General features: G+C 40.2%; 1 protein-coding gene across 3 annotated transcripts in view; it reads right to left on the bottom strand.

Annotated features, from left to right (window-relative positions):
• Nucleotides 1–1,894: 1,894 nt before the first annotated feature.
• LANCL1 (LanC like glutathione S-transferase 1) overlaps nt 1,895–15,655 on the bottom strand; it is a 37,680-nt gene continuing 23,919 nt past the window's right edge. For all 3 annotated transcript variants that reach the window (XM_077770992.1, XM_077770989.1, XM_077770997.1), the window contains exons 5-10: nt 11,458–11,593; nt 10,766–10,912; nt 8,147–8,329; nt 6,194–6,370; nt 5,677–5,749; nt 1,895–5,062 (exon numbers count right to left, since the gene is read on the bottom strand). In XM_077770992.1, coding sequence (XP_077627118.1) covers nt 4,986–5,062; nt 5,677–5,749; nt 6,194–6,370; nt 8,147–8,329; nt 10,766–10,912; nt 11,458–11,593 — 793 coding nt within the window. In that variant the 3' untranslated portion in view covers nt 1,895–4,985. The remainder of the gene's footprint in view (nt 5,063–5,676; nt 5,750–6,193; nt 6,371–8,146; nt 8,330–10,765; nt 10,913–11,457; nt 11,594–15,655) is intronic.

Raw genomic sequence — 15,655 nt, 5'->3', positions numbered from 1 at the left:
TCTTGCATGCAGACATACACGTTTATAATGAATTTGGCGGATAAAATGGTTTTAAAGCATTGCTCATGGCACGTTTAAATGAAATGGCTTGTTTACAGCATGTAAACAGTGCCACCACTTTGGATTATACCAGCAAGGGGTGCCCATGTTAATTCCTAAATGCTGAATCCTGAGAGATCACTATTAACCTTCAACTTTCACAGTGAGCTACTGCAGTAGTTTTTTGGGCCAATACCTTTCTTATTATCCCAGCTCCATCAGGGGAGAGAAATTAGGCAGCTATGACATTACTTTATAAACTGATTTATCAAGAGTCCTGCCTTTCCCTGCATAATGACTAAGTGCCTCACAAATGCTTTCTCGAACACTTATTTGTAGAGTGACAGAACATTGGCTGCAGATTTAATGTCACCATGGCTGTCATTTGCATGTGCAGAAGTTAACATAATGCAGAAATGTGAAATTAAACTGGCTGAGTATGAGCAGTGGTCCTGCTAAGATGCATTTCTCTATGCTCATTATTTCACCTCTTGGTTTATTGTGTGCGCTTTCTCCCATTACTCACGAAATTGTCAAATAAGTCTCTGAGGACGCACAAGCACAGGGCTTCTGGAAAATACTGTTTCAATAGTTTACATAATGGAACCAATGAAGCCAATATGTTCTCCATTGTAAAAAAAGCCAATGTTCTCTTGCTTTGTTAATTGACCCTCAGCTTGAGAAGGAAAAGGGCAGGTCTGGATGGGAAGACAGACTGTGAAAGCAAATCATCAGGGACTGACTTATAGGTTTTTCTGTTTCAATGACGCTTAGAAGAATGGAGAATGCACAAAACTTTTAATGACACTGAATCCACAGTGGGAACTATCTAGGGAAAAAGAAATGACACAAAAAAAGGATTATTCTATTCAGAGAGTATAAGGAAGAGGGAGGCAAAGGTCTTTTCTAATGCGAAGTTAGGGGAAAAAAACCTATGGGTTAAGTCTCAGGAGACTTAGTTCTTCAGGTTTTGTTTGCTCACGAGCTTGAGTGTGGTGCAATTTAATATGCCCGTCATTATTTTTCTCCCGTTCGGAGGACAAGCCAGGGCATGGTAAACCGGAGAGCAGTGATGGCCAGCCTGACCCACCGCAGTGCAGTCTTCCTACAGGGAGCGGGGATGCTCCAGGCGTCACTGCAGTCTCTGGGTGGCCTCTGTGAGGCACTATCCCCTCCACGCCTCACTGCCCGCATCTAAAGATGTGATTATCACCATCCATACATTCATTCATTCAAAGGAGTGAAATAAAAATAACGGTGCATTTATCCTTCCTCTTATGAGTCATTCAGACAGAAGCCCAGAGGTATGAAGGGCATTTTAATCGTATGTGCCAGAGGACAAAACCTTAATTCAGGGATGAAAACAAGTATTTTATAATTTGGCAGATCTCTGTTGTGCCGTCACACCACACAGCTGTGGCATGAAAGTAAGTGCCACAAAGTCCTTCCAGGTGATACTGCAGAACTGCTTTCCCACTTCTGAATATACATTTCATAATTATGCCTCATGTAATCTCTTCCACTCTTCAAAGTTCCTTTCAGAACTGGTCAGCAGGGAAATCAATTTCTAGAATTAGGCCTTTACTTATTAACCACAGGTTGGGTTCTCATATGTATGAGGTGGGTGGTACACTGCTCTGCTTGGATCCTAGTAGAGTCCTCCTAATTCTATAATAATCAGATTTAAAAATACTTCCCTCTGAATCTATTTTCAGAAAGTACTGCAAATCTTGTTTGACGAAATAATGAAGAAAAAGTCAGAACAAACCCTAGTATAGAGAAAAAGCCCTCATTTACGATATAAGGAAAAGCTTTCTTAAGTTTAAACCAAAGAAAACAGAAAGCACATGACAAATACAGTCCTAGTAAAATTTTATTGAGAAATCAGTAGGTGAAATCCTTTACAGAACATAGAAATACTTATGACCCCAGCCCTTCCCACTAAGTGGCAATATCAACACTGGGGTGGGTTCCCTGAACATCCCACTCTGTTCTATACCTACAGGAGAGAAACGGTTCTATAGCTCCGTAAGAGAGAAGTGGGGTGCCTCAGACCTACTGCCGGGGAGCAGAGGTGGAATTAGAACTCGGTATGAGTAATAAAGGACTGAGATGAGTTCTAGAAGCCAAAGGAGTAGATGAATAATTGTTGGCCCTTCACATTTTATATTTCAGATCAGCCAGTAGCAGGCAGGGCACCATCAGATCAGACACAAATTAACCTGAAGATATAAGAGCAAGAGTAGGTCTCTCAATCCGGTTACGTGGGGAAGTGGCAGTGAAAAGAGAAAGTCATCTTGGATCCACTTTTACCTAAAACTCTTCCTACCATCAAGGCTCTTGGTGCCAAGTCATTGGGACTGACATCAAAGATGAAAAGGGAATCAAAGATGCTTAAAGGCCAACAACTTGGAGACCAAAGCCCAGTGGGATGATGGAAATGGCTGTGAGAACGTTAACGCTTTTACATGATGAACAGTTAACTGCTGTAATTTCTCATCACCACAGGAGCAGAAACGCATGACAGGATAAATGAATACTGCTCAACAAGTAAGGTTTTACTACCTCGTTTCTGCACAGGGAGGGAAGAGATACTGTGAAGTTTTGGGGAGGCAACTTTTGGAAAGGCTTTTTTTTTTTTTTAACCAAAAGAAAAGAAAGTATCTGAGGGAACAATGATGTAACAGAAACAGAACCGCAATGACGTCTCTTCCTTTTAAAACTAAGAAAGCTGGTATAAAAGTTTCTCTTGATTTCCACCATGGCGTTAGGATACTGCCCTTAGTTTTATGGCTTTTGTTGGAGTTTAAAATCCTATCGGATTTTCTTACCTCATGAATGGAAAATCCCACCAGTTTAATTAAAGTCCTAAAAAGCTTAAAAACAACAACAAACCTGAATTGTGTTTGTATTGATGAATTTGTTCATGGAAGACAGTAAATTGCAATCTAAATATTAACAACTCTTATTCAAAGTGTTCTTCTCCCCACCGAGGAGTCTTCCTGGGGTTAAATTAATCAAGATGTTGGAGATGTGCTGTGATCAAGTTTCCTCTGGCTAAGAGAAAGTATGTTTTGCTCTCTTTCCCTTTGGTAATTACAGTAGCTAAAAGTACAGGCACAGTACTGTAGGACATTTAACTAAACCAAATGGGTTTTATTTTTTCAAGTTGGACATCCAGCCAAAGGCAAATTAGCTTTGCTGGGAACGCCAGCACTGCTCATTTGAAATGCTCAGGCGAAAGGCACAGCTTAGCAGTAGCTGCAGACATCTGGAGGCACAAGGTTTTCCCAACTAGTGCGAGTCGCCGAGGAATAAGCTAATCCCAGGAACTGAGCAGTGGGGTGCTTTTTAGATCCTTCTGTCAGAAGCCTTTAAAGGGTCAGACAATTTCCAATAATATAAGCTATTTTGGTGCTAAATGGAAAATAATAGGGGACTACTCTCTGGAGGAACCCAACATATACCCACATTGGGATTTGGTTCCAAGTTAAAATAAAAACAACATGCTTTTGTGACCAAGAAAGCCACGAAATAGGCACATTTAACATTCTTAGACCCTGTTTCTCAAAGCTGCAGAATGTTCTAAAATCAGTCAAAACATGCAAGAAAAGATGAAACAAGCCTGGAAAAAGCAGCAAAGGAAGGAGGAGGAGGAGGGGAAGCTGATGAGTGAAAACATCTGTACAGAACAGGAAGCATCAGGGACCCTTCGTCTACCAGGTAAATACACGATCCTGAGGGCTCAGAAGCCGTTAAGTGTTAAACCTAGGATATGCAAAGAGATGGGATGCATTTGTTCTAAACCTTTTCACTGGATAAATACCTCCTAAATAAACAGCATTTCAATGGAAAGCTTACTGTTTTTGTTCGAGTTATTGGCTATATAGCACCCCTTTCCCCTTTTAGAGAGATGTAGGATGTAGACTACTGTACTATTCAGTGAAAAGACAAACATCCAGATAGAATGAAAGGAAGGAAAATAGGTTATGGCTTATACCAAACTGCGAGCAGTAATGCATAGTCATTGCCAAGGAAGTGAAACACAATTCAAAGTTTAGAAGGTCAGCGGGACAAAGAGAACTCAAATCCTAAGTCACCATATATTCACATACAGAAAATCGTTTCCTGATCTTATACTAAATCCAAGGAACAAACAAATGTAAATAAATACTTCAAAGATACACTAACTTATTTTAGAATAAACAATAAACTTTTCGTAGCTTTTCTTGAACTAATCTTCATACCAGAATTTTCAAAACCACCATTGCATGTTAGAAATTTTTGATAAAAAACTTTGACTTCTGGAACCTGGATGCTTTACTACCAAAAAGAAGAAAATCTGAAAGTGTCATTACCTAGTTGAACAAGCACTGTGGATTTGAAAAGTGGTATTTACGTCCTTAAACCAGTTTGCATCTCTTGCAACTTTTGTCTCAGAAGCATATAGTTATTAATATTTTTGTCCCCCTTCATAATCAACCACTTAAAGAAAAACAAAGTTCTAAAACTGTCTACCCTGTTCAAGGAAAAATACTAAAGAGGCAGATGGCAATATCCAACAATCACCATATATTTTTCTTTATCTACATTTAGTTTCTTTTAAATAGTTCTAGAACAGAAAAGGATGGTTATGTTTATAAGCTTAAGTAAGGTAAGGTTTCATCCACGTTCTGAAATACATATATCCTCAAAACACTGTACATATCACTCACCCTTCCTTTAGGAAGAAACTGAAGTTAAAAGATTTCCTTGGATACTTTTAAGTAAAAGTAAATGATAAACAGAAGGAAATAAACTGAAGACAAATTATGAAATTAGAAAAATCAACTAAATCAAGTACACGGTTTGAACCTATGTTTTCTTGAAAAGCAATCAAAGCACTTAGTCCAGGTTTGATATACAGAAAGGGGCATGCAGTGCGTCGCAGGGGGCAGGCTTTCCTTTTACAGTTCGAACGCAGGGAACCTGGCTTTTGTGGGCACTAGGAGGTCAGCCAGGAAATATATTGTTCCAGCCATTCCTGAAGGAAGAAAAAGAGGTACAGGTTACCATACCACATGACTCCATTTTATAGGGTAGCTTCATTCTGTACCACCATTACAATACTAATGACAATGACTTCAATGAAACAGGCATCTGTTTAATATATGATGCAGGTCAACACGAGAGGAGATCGCTAGTGAGGTGCTCGGTCTCTTCATCCAGGTGGAAGACAGGAGGGAGAGTTGAGCCAGAGAAGGTCGAGGCACAGCCGTCATTTATCACGTCAGCTCCTTAACACAGCACCACGGGCCACTAACCTGTTTGAGCTTCCGTGTCCTCACTTGTGACACAAGGATAATAACATCGGTGTGTTTTTGCTGAGATGATTTATGGGGGCGTCTGCAAAATGCCACGCCTGTGTTTGGCTCCATAAAGGGCAGTCACCATTATGACTACTTGTATTAGGTCTAAGATGGTCCATGTAGTACTTGATTTTTAATACTGAGTTCTCATATTAGGAAGTAAAGAGGTAGTTACAGAAATGACTGCAAAATTAACTTGCCGATAAAGCTCAAACTCAAATACATTAACTACCAAGCAGAGAAGTAGATACTGACATTATAAGGTGACTAAGTAAGGTGTGAAAAATACCTTCAAAGAGGGAGAAGGGGGTGTCTGGCGTTCTGCATCCGTGTTCTCCGTAATCTAAGCACCACTCAGCAAACTGAAAGTGAGACCATGATAATTACGGTAGTGATTTCTTCCGGAGACCCCCAAAAGTTGATAAAGATTCCGTAAGAATTACTTTGAAAAGTCAAAAACTATCCTCAAGGCAGAAAAAAGGGGTTAGTGCAGAGAAACAGATAGTCTGAGACAGTACGAAGAATGGGAGGGAGGAATGTCATGAGCCGTCTGAGCAACTGTCTCTGAGGTTATCAGAGGAAAATCTCTTTCTTTTCTCCCCCCAATAAGTGCTGTCCAGTAGAACTGTGTCCTTATACAAGAAAGCTAATTCAACTGAATGGGTTTAGAAGGCTTTTCTTAAATAACTTGATTTGCTCTATAGACTCATGGTTTAAAAGGTAAATGAATTAAATCAGACTGACTGGAGCCCTCTCTTCAACCTTCTGGGGGAAGGGGTTTTCTTTCTAGGGGTTCTGGCGCCTACCTTACAGGCCCTATACAGGTACTTCATGTCCTGTGTGAGGTTGTACAGTGTCAGGAAGGCATAGGCGTTCCCGGCGGTGCCGTGGCACACCCCGTACCCCTTCTTCAGCAACCCGTACTGCCAGATCAGGTCAGCACACTGATATGCATCGTTGAGGTAGTGCTCCTCTCTGAACACCTGCAGGGCCAAGGGAAAGTTTTATTACAAGGGATAGAAAAGAAACTTCTATTGACATTCCTTCCTGATGGGAAAGGAGGGGAGATGCGAGATGGACGTGACTTGGTAAGAAAGGGTAAGGGATTTAGAGCCAGAGAGATGTGTCATGTGGGTGGGGACAAATTATAAAAGTTGACTAGCTTTGCTTTTCTTGCCTTTAAATAACTGCACGTGACCTTGTCTGCCCCATCTACATTCTCTGTGCACTCTGTGTGTATATATGTAGGTGCTAGTGGTGAAGCAGCATTGATTTTACTTGTGACCTGCTATTATCATCAGTTACTTTCCAAAGCACCCCATGCTCTCTTCTTTGGTTAACGATAATGCCCTTTACTATTAGGAAGTTTCTTTACATACAGGGAAGAAACTGTGTATAAAACTGATTATAAAAACGGATTTGATTATAAAACACTATACTTTGTCAGAAAAATAGAGACACATCTTTACAATCTTTTGTGGCCTCCTATATATTGGTCAGAGACTCAAGAAATATTCTGAGTAGACAGTTTTAATATCTCATTGCAAACTAAGTATTCTTAAAAGTAGAATAAGGTGGTTTAGAAAGTTTTCCCATCATATCCAACGTTCTGAAAGTAAAATTTGATGTACTAAATAAAAGCTTAGCGTTATGAGATACCAATGCTATTTATAGTCCACAGATTTGTAATTTATAGATTTGGCACCAACGGACATAGATATCTTGGTTTACTTACTTATTTTTTTCCTTTTTCTTTCAAATAAAACCCTGTTCTCTGATTATGGCTCTGCCATAGCATGCTTTTTAAGAAATGATATTTGCATTTCTTTTATTGTGGTAAAATAATTATCTTATTTATATTTTCTCAATATAAAAGTTATATTTTAGTCATCTGAAGTGTACAATTCAGTGGCATTAACTACCTTCACAATGTTGTATACTCGTCACCACTATTTCCAAAACGTTTTCATCATCCCAAACAAGCTCGGTACCCATGAAGTGTCCTGCACCTGCCCCCCATCCCTTCCACCCGGGCACCAGGCCCTGCTAGCTTCCGTTCTGCTCTCCCCTGCATGCGTTTGCCTGTTCTAGATGCTGCATATTGAAACACATCACATAAAAGGAATCATAAAGAATTTGTCCTTGAGTATCTGGCTTACTTAACTTGGCATAATGTTTCCAGGGTCCCTGCTATCGTAGTATGGATCAGAAGTTCATTCTTTTGTATGGCTGAATAATATTCCATTGTGTGTGTACGGGGCTACACAGTTTGTATTCTGGCTATGGGGAATAATGCTACTGTGGAAATGTGTGTACATCCTTGTGTTTAAATTCTGGGGACTATATACCTAGGAGTTGAACTGCTGGATCACGTACTCATTCTACGTTTAATTTCTCGAGGAATTACCACACTGTCTTCCATGGCAGCTGCACCAGTTTACAATGCCACCAGCACTGCCCAATAAAGGCTCTGTTTTAACTGAACTTCTGGGATACTTTTCTGGGCTCTCCTCCTGCCGCTACAATCTTGGCTATTCTCCCTGTCAGTGAAGCAATCTCCTGACCTAGGAAAACAGTGCCTGCTCTGGTGTAGAGGGATTCGGTAAGAATGATTAGAATCCATTTAGCAAAATGATCTTAGGTCCAAAAAGTAATGTATCTACTGCTCCTTTAAAGATTATACACGAAAACAATTTTAAGTTACAGAATTTTATGTCACATTTTCCAATTTATTTTAAAAATGAGAAAATTCATAGTACCTTATAGGCCTGGATGAGCATGTAGATTACTCCGGGGGAGCCGTGACACCAGTGGACTAGCAGATCCCGATTATCATCCACACAAGGAGGATAATTGCCAGAAGGAAATTTCAGCTGGCAGACATAGTCTACACTGGGCTTGACCAAACTATGTAACTTCGCATGGCTCACCTGAAGGCTGGGCTAAAAACGAGAAAGGGAATCATTAGTTCTGCTGAAGCAAACAGATCTTCCTAAAATGAGTTTTAAACCAGAAAGAAAACATGACCACAAGGAACTAGATTTGGATTCCATTCCATTTATTTTAACCTACTGGAACAAATTAAATTAGGGCATCTTGGGACCTTAGGTACATACTATTTTTCAATATTTATCATTGTATACATACATACAAATAATTTTCCTAAGTCAATACGTGAGCACAAGAGACATTTCCTAAGGTTTTAATACCTTAAGCAAACTTTGAAAGCCACAACGAGATGCATTAGACAACACAAGCGTAGCTTTCATTATTACATTGATAGAAATGGTAGCCGTTTCCAACCGAAGAGGATGCTAACAAGTTGGAAGACCTGGAGTTTAGATCCCAGACTGATATGTGCCTCTAGATTAAGCCTGTTGCAGAGGATTTGGCACTGATATTTACACAGGATTATTTTGATACAACGATGTACAGACTGATGGGACACACTGCCACAGGGCATTTGAGTCTCCACTGTTGATACAAGTTTTCAGTTTCTCCTTTGGTCCTGTCTTTAATTCATTGCCCTGATCACTTCTTCAAAGAACAGATTCAGGGGCGCCTGGGTGGCTTAGTCGGTTAAGCGTCCAACTTTCGCTTAGGTCATGATCTCGCGGTTCGTGGGTTCGGGCCCCGCGTCGGGCTCTGTGCTGACTGCCAGCTCAGAGCCTGGAGCCTGTTTCAGTCTGTGACTCCCTCTCTCTCTGACCCTCCCCTGCTCACGCTGTCTCTCTCTCTCTGTTCTAGAAATAAATAAAACATTAAAAAAAAAAAAAAAAAAAAGAACAGAATCAAAGTGCTGTCTTTTCAGGCAGCGGATGGGCATGTGTCGTGGGTAAGGGGATAGGCAGTGTCGTGAGGCACACGTGCTGACCATGCATGAATTTCTCCAGGGCATATACAATTTTCACTTTACCCAAGGAATACTGTTCAAGCTCAGTTTAAACAGCTAGAGCAGAATGAGTGCATTCTCATTTTGCAGAATTTATCTAAAATGGGCTATAAATAATAGTTTGGTTTATGTTGATACATAAGTACCTACTGGAATGGACTTTTAGGATTAAAAATTAAATAATCTCAAATAGACAATAATCAGCCAATGGAAAACTTGGAACACACGTTTCTAGGTTTCTCACTATGGCCACCAAAAGGGGGCATCTGGACAGTAAAATGACTCCTAATGATCTGCTTCGACGAATGGTCATGAGGCCGTCCAGTCACTGACATGTAGGACTCTACCTCACCTTTAAACTTCAAAATACAAGAACTCTCTTTTCCTGAAAACTTAAGAATATATATTTACTTCTGGAAATACAGAACCAGTGGAGGTTTATGCCAGAAAAATAAAGGAGTCTAAGCCTGAACTGCCAAAACCCCTCATTCTAAAACCCTTAACTGAGAAGTGCAGAACAAATACAAAAGTTGGTCTCACTGCCACTAACACTCCAAGTGTGGCTTTGCATTCAAAAGCAGTAATAACCTTGAGTTTTTCAGCTTCGTTGTCATTGTTTAGCTATAGGGAGAGGGAAAGTCTGACATTGATTTTGCATTATTGCAGCCAGCTACTCAACCAGCTAATAGTATGTATATCCAAGCACTCACGTTGAACATATTAATGAAACACTTTTCTTTATGCTGCATTGTACTTTGGGAAGGTGAGGGGGGCACCTTTGCTACCATTAAAAATCAATTTTGTTTTGCTATGAATTCTTATTCCCGAGTGCCAATTTCTCCTTAAAGAGAGCTGAATAAGCCCCCGGAAATGATGTCCTCATGAGAAGTCCTCTTCTGAACCCCCCTGCCAGGTTATGCTTGCTGCAGTAAATTCTATTTAGCTTTAGTCTATTCGACTTTTACTAACGTCCTCTACAGTATTAGATCCAAAGAGCTGTTGGGCACAGCGTATTCAGCTATTTTTCAGGTAAGTTACACAAAATCTGCCAAAAAGGCTCTGTGGCTTTGCTCTGTAAGTGAGCCTCGGGCAACATATGCTCATTTGTTTTCTATTGATTTTGTTCTTCCTCCTGGAACTTGTTTCAATGGGTTGTGTCTAATCATATGCAATAATATTAATTCAAGGCATCTGCTGAAAGAGCAGAGCAGAGCACCGCGTGCAGAAGGACAGGAGAACACTTCAGTCCGCAGGAGTGGCACAAGGCGGGCAAGGACGGTCACCTACAAATCGAATGTCATCTCACAGTGCGGTGCCTTTTTGTGTGTGTGCACTTTCACATGCACCTTGGCAAACGCTGCCCTTGTTTGTCTAGGTCGGGAAATTGTACGCAGGGTGACGCAGTGGTCGGCAGAGTGCAACGTCCTCACCCCGGACAGTCCAATCGGGAGGCGCACTGGCAAGCTTCACCATCTTCCCCTCTTACCTGCATCAGGTAGTAATAAATTCCTGCCAGGCCATGAGCAGCCCCCACATAATATTCCTGGTACCATTCATACATCAGTGGAGTCTTTGCTGTGAAGTTTCTCTTTTTCGCTAGGTTTTCTCCAGAGGTTAAGACTGTTTCACAAACCTACAGGGAGAAAACCAATAGGAATCATGAGAGAGTCCGAATAAAAATCTTCCTGGTGGAACTTTCTGCTATGAGGTATGGAGAACACAGTGAACAGGACACAATCTTACGGCCATGGACGGGCACAGTTTAATTCTGCTGGCAGAAAGCAGTGGTGACTGTGTTCTGCCTAAGAGATGGAGTGTGAACTCTCTTTACTAGAGCTTACAAGAATTCAATTGTCAGAGGAAAGCATGAATTCCTTCAGGCGTGAAAGGAGACACGTGCACCTGGGAGGTGAGATCTGGCCCTCATCTTTGGAAGGGCGACACTCTCACACGGAGCAGGCTGCACTTCTCACTCCCAGTCACTCTCTGTGTTTCCAACGGCACTCAGCGGGACACGGTCAGCTCTCTGATCCCGCCTGATCTTTAGAGAATGACACACACCTGCCTTCCACCGGGGCTACGCTAACAGGAGAAACAAAACCAGTAGTTCAGGTATCCTAACAATGGGATTCTAACTGGGAGCCTAACAAGATTCCTAAAAGCACAAAAATGTGGTACCTGCTGAATGTGGCTTTGAGGAATCTTTTCCGCTCCAAAGTTCTTATTCACAAAGAGAAGAGCATAAATGTAGCCCATTCGTCCATAGAGTATTTCATTTGGAGCATGGGGGTCAATCTTATTTAGGTGAATTAGCCTGGGAATAAAAATACATGCCTAAGATAACTTGAAAGGGATCGGATAGTGGTATATACTTAAAAATAGTACATCAAAAAATATGTGCACACACACACATAAATGTATGTATATAAACATTATATGTTAACTTACTATTAGTTATTTAAAACATTTTAAATATAATTAGCATATAAACTAAGTATTTTCATATATTTATATTATAACTTGTTATATATTATATATTATAAATATATGTTAAATATTATTATACATTAATCATACATTAAGCCAGACCATAAAGGGTAGTTAGGGTACAAAATTATCCCTCAACTAAATTTTTCTTCAGTACACAATAGAAATGACAAACGAATTCAAGGAATGAAATCTACTTCCACCAAATGGAAAGCCTGCTGCACCCCCATCACCTCCTTCCTTGGTTTATTTCTGAACATGTCATCAGGCCTAGGTGCAGTGTCAGTACAACAGCCTGATGAACCACAGCCGATACAATGTGCAGATAGCACCGAGGCCTCAGTCAGCCTCTGTTAGCCTCCCTGTCTCCCCAGTCTCCCAGCCTTCTAGTCCTTCTCTTCAGAAACAACCACGGTTACCAAATTCTTGGATATTCTTAGAATTATTTTATGCACACAGAAGCATAATTACGCATTTCTATATCTCCCCAAATGTCCTATGGCTTGATATTTATCAATACATCTTGACAAACATTTAACACCAGCACATCGAGTAGTTTCATTCTTTATCATAGCTGTATAGGATTCCATTGAATGGGTATATTATAAGGTATTAATTCCCTATTGATGGACTCAGTTCAGCTTGACACAAAAAATTGGTTTTGGCTCCAGGTAAGATGGAGTAAACACACTCCATCCTCCCTCTCCTGGTAAACGCAGCTCCAAGACTTGGAGAGAATGCTCAAGGTGGCTCTTTAAGGACTCCAAACAGTAAAAGCAGCAGGCAGAGTGGAAAAGACCAGAATTTGAAGTACCACCAAAACAGTGGTGAGTCTACCGTATTTTTGTCTATGGTATTCCTCTGGCCTAAATTCAGAATAGTCCCAAACCTGGAAGTGAGCAGCCAGGGCTAACGGGTCCTGGAAGAAGCCCTGTAGTTCTGCGTCGGGAAAGAACGGGAAAGAGCATGTCTAATATCAGAGAGTGAGTAAAGCGTCTCAGGTTTCTGTATTTTCCCTCTTTTACCCTCCATTTACTCACACCCTGGGCCACAAGTGATCCCACGCTGTTGGCAGAAACGAACACAATGGGAGCCCACAGAAGCCAAGTCTTGGAGGGAGAGACCCTTCCTCACAGACTGAAGGAGCTGTGGCCCCAGGAAGATGGGGTGAACCTCCACCGCCTTACTCCTTTCTTGCCTTCCCAGCAGTTAGCCCCAGATGCAGGTGGGAATACTTGGCAGAGTGGATTTCTTTCCAGAGGACCAAAGAGGGAAGCCCCAGGGAACCAGAAAGTAGGTGAAGTTCAGAAGGAAACGAGCTTGGGAAAACAGCCATATTTGTAGGCTGAACTCAGAGAATGAGGCTTTCTTGCTTCTGGAGGTGGGTAGTGGGGAGGGGGTGGAAAGCAAACACAATACGTAGGGAAAATGTCTTTGTTCTTTTGGATTTTTTCACATGAAATTTTGAAAGCACATCCCAACTACCCCTAAACTATCCTATATATTCAGTATGACACCATTTAAGGTATTAAAACAATATAATTTGGGGGAAAACTTGACAAAATATTAGCATACTGGAAAAGTAGGAGGGAAGAGCCAGGGAATTCCAAGAAAAGAGCAGTAACGAGAGGACATCGGCCCTACTAAGTAATAGTGGCTTTGTCGTCAGGTAGCGTATGACACTGACCACACTACCTGAGGACAAAGCCATTATTTGGTTGTAAAATTCTCTTGTTGTCTATGTAGAAGTTTACTTTCAAAGTAGTTAAGTACAAACAGTGCCTGTGCAAGTATTTCATCTAACTTTAGTTATTATAAGCATATAAGCACTATACAATATAAGCACTATAATCAGCATTTGAAATATCCAAAATCACACCCCTGGGGTGACTGGCTATATTTGAACTAGTCTTATCAGGAATCACCATTCAGAGGCACTCGGCACTTAAAATAAGTTTATCAAAATCTACACCAGAGGATTTGCTGATAAGTATAGTAAAGAATTTAAAGATTTTTTTTTATTGGTGGGATGAGGGATGAAGACAGGTGGAAGGTTTGGGAGATGGTCCTGGCTCTACTACCGCTTGATCCATAAGACCTGAGAAGATTGTCTGGGGACAATGTGGTTTTCTCTAAGTCACAAGAACAGGAGACTACTTGTGTGTATGTGTGTGTATCTTCTTCCTAATCAATCTTTGTACACTTGGTTTGTTTATTTGGCAGAATTTGGTTCACTGCTTGTGCTTTCATTTTGAGTACTTCGTGTTAAGGTTACAGCTGAAGGGTATACAGCTCCTACCGCTAATCTCTGGAGGCCACCCATATATACAAACAATAAAAACAAACAAGCAAACAGAAACCTAACAAATGCTGCCACCAGTCTATAACCAATGGGTATAATGAAGAGTGTCCTGACTCCCAAGGGAGGGTACTTGTGAAAGAACAGACAATTCCCCTCTCCCAACCCTCCCCTCCACTTCTATAAGGTTGTGGTCAGGGGAGGGAAACACTCACAATATAAAATTAAAAAGCCACGTCTTAATAACCAGAATGAGATGCTTTTAATGACTGAGAGGGGCTAACAGTTATGCAATAGACTGCATAAAATTTATAAAAGTGTCCTTAAGGGAACTCACCACCTGTCAGGAAAGAGGGGTGTGAAAAAGAATGTCAGGTTGCAGTTACTGACAGTTATACTGTACCTCAACAAATGGAGGCATCTCATCAAGTTGGTTAAACATTCAAATGCTGGCTCATGTATGTTTTTTCTTCTATACGTATAGGCATTAAACTTGCAGTGGAGCAGTCGCTATCTTAGGAATAGGGACATGGTGGCCAAAGGTCACTTTTAATTTTCTTGTTGTTTCTGGAGATTTTTTTCCCCAATGTGAACAGGCCTGCCTGGATGGTAGAATTATGGGCCATTTTGTTTTCTACTTCAATTTCATACACAGACACACACACACAGACATACCCCTAATATTTTTTAAAGAACTTAAAACATTTATTTAAAAATTTCTATTTTATTCTTATGCCAGAACTGGCAATTCAGTAATGTTGAGATCTTAACAAAATAAAATATTTTTGCTAGATACAAACTCAACTGTTGTAGTAAACAGAAGGAATACCTCAGAGTTTTGATTTAAAAATTTGTTATCAAGTTTTAATGTAAATAAAGCATATTGCATTGTATTTAGATATGAAAAGGCATTTTTGGTTTACTTTTGTAAAGGAAATTGAATTATTCAAAAAAAGGAAAATTACTGTGAATTTTTAAAATAAATACTGTTCTATGGAAGTTACTCAGAACAATTACTGCATTAATTCCAATGATGTTTTCACCTAAATGTGTCTGAACCACGTTTCCTTTATAGGCCAACATTGTAGGTTATGTTACCACTAGGTGGCGATACATAATCAGCATTCCAATTATTTTGCAGCCAAGCTCATTTGTGTTTTGGAAGTTTAAAGTAGATAGCAAAATCCTTTCAGATACTTGAAAATGAAGTACTGCTCAGAGCATCTCCTTAAAATAATACTTAAGAGTTTAGGGTAAGAAAGGAAGTATTCCTTTTTTTTCTGGATTTGAATTCAAATCCTTAAAACTCATTAGCTGGGTCTGATGATTACAAAAGGTAGGATTTTTAACTGTATTTTTACTAGCTACATAAAGTGAAGAAATGATAGCATGTATAGTCTTGAAGGTTATTTTATGTGTTTTCAAAAACTCTGAAACCCAGAAGCACATCATCGCACCTCCATTTGTTTTGCTATGATGATATTAATAGCAACCAATCTTCAGAAGAGACACATTACTCAAATGTCACTGAAGGAAGAATGAAGACTTCTAAAACCAGGATAGTTCTGTTCCACTCCTACAACATTTCCT

This window comes from Crocuta crocuta, unplaced genomic scaffold (genome assembly GCF_008692635.1).
Source record: "Crocuta crocuta isolate KB4526 unplaced genomic scaffold, BGI_CrCroc_1.0 scaffold160, whole genome shotgun sequence".
In the NCBI taxonomy this organism is placed as follows: domain Eukaryota; kingdom Metazoa; phylum Chordata; class Mammalia; order Carnivora; family Hyaenidae; genus Crocuta; species Crocuta crocuta.
The sequence above is the reverse complement of the archived record's forward strand: the minus strand, read 5'-3'. Positions and strand labels throughout refer to the sequence as shown.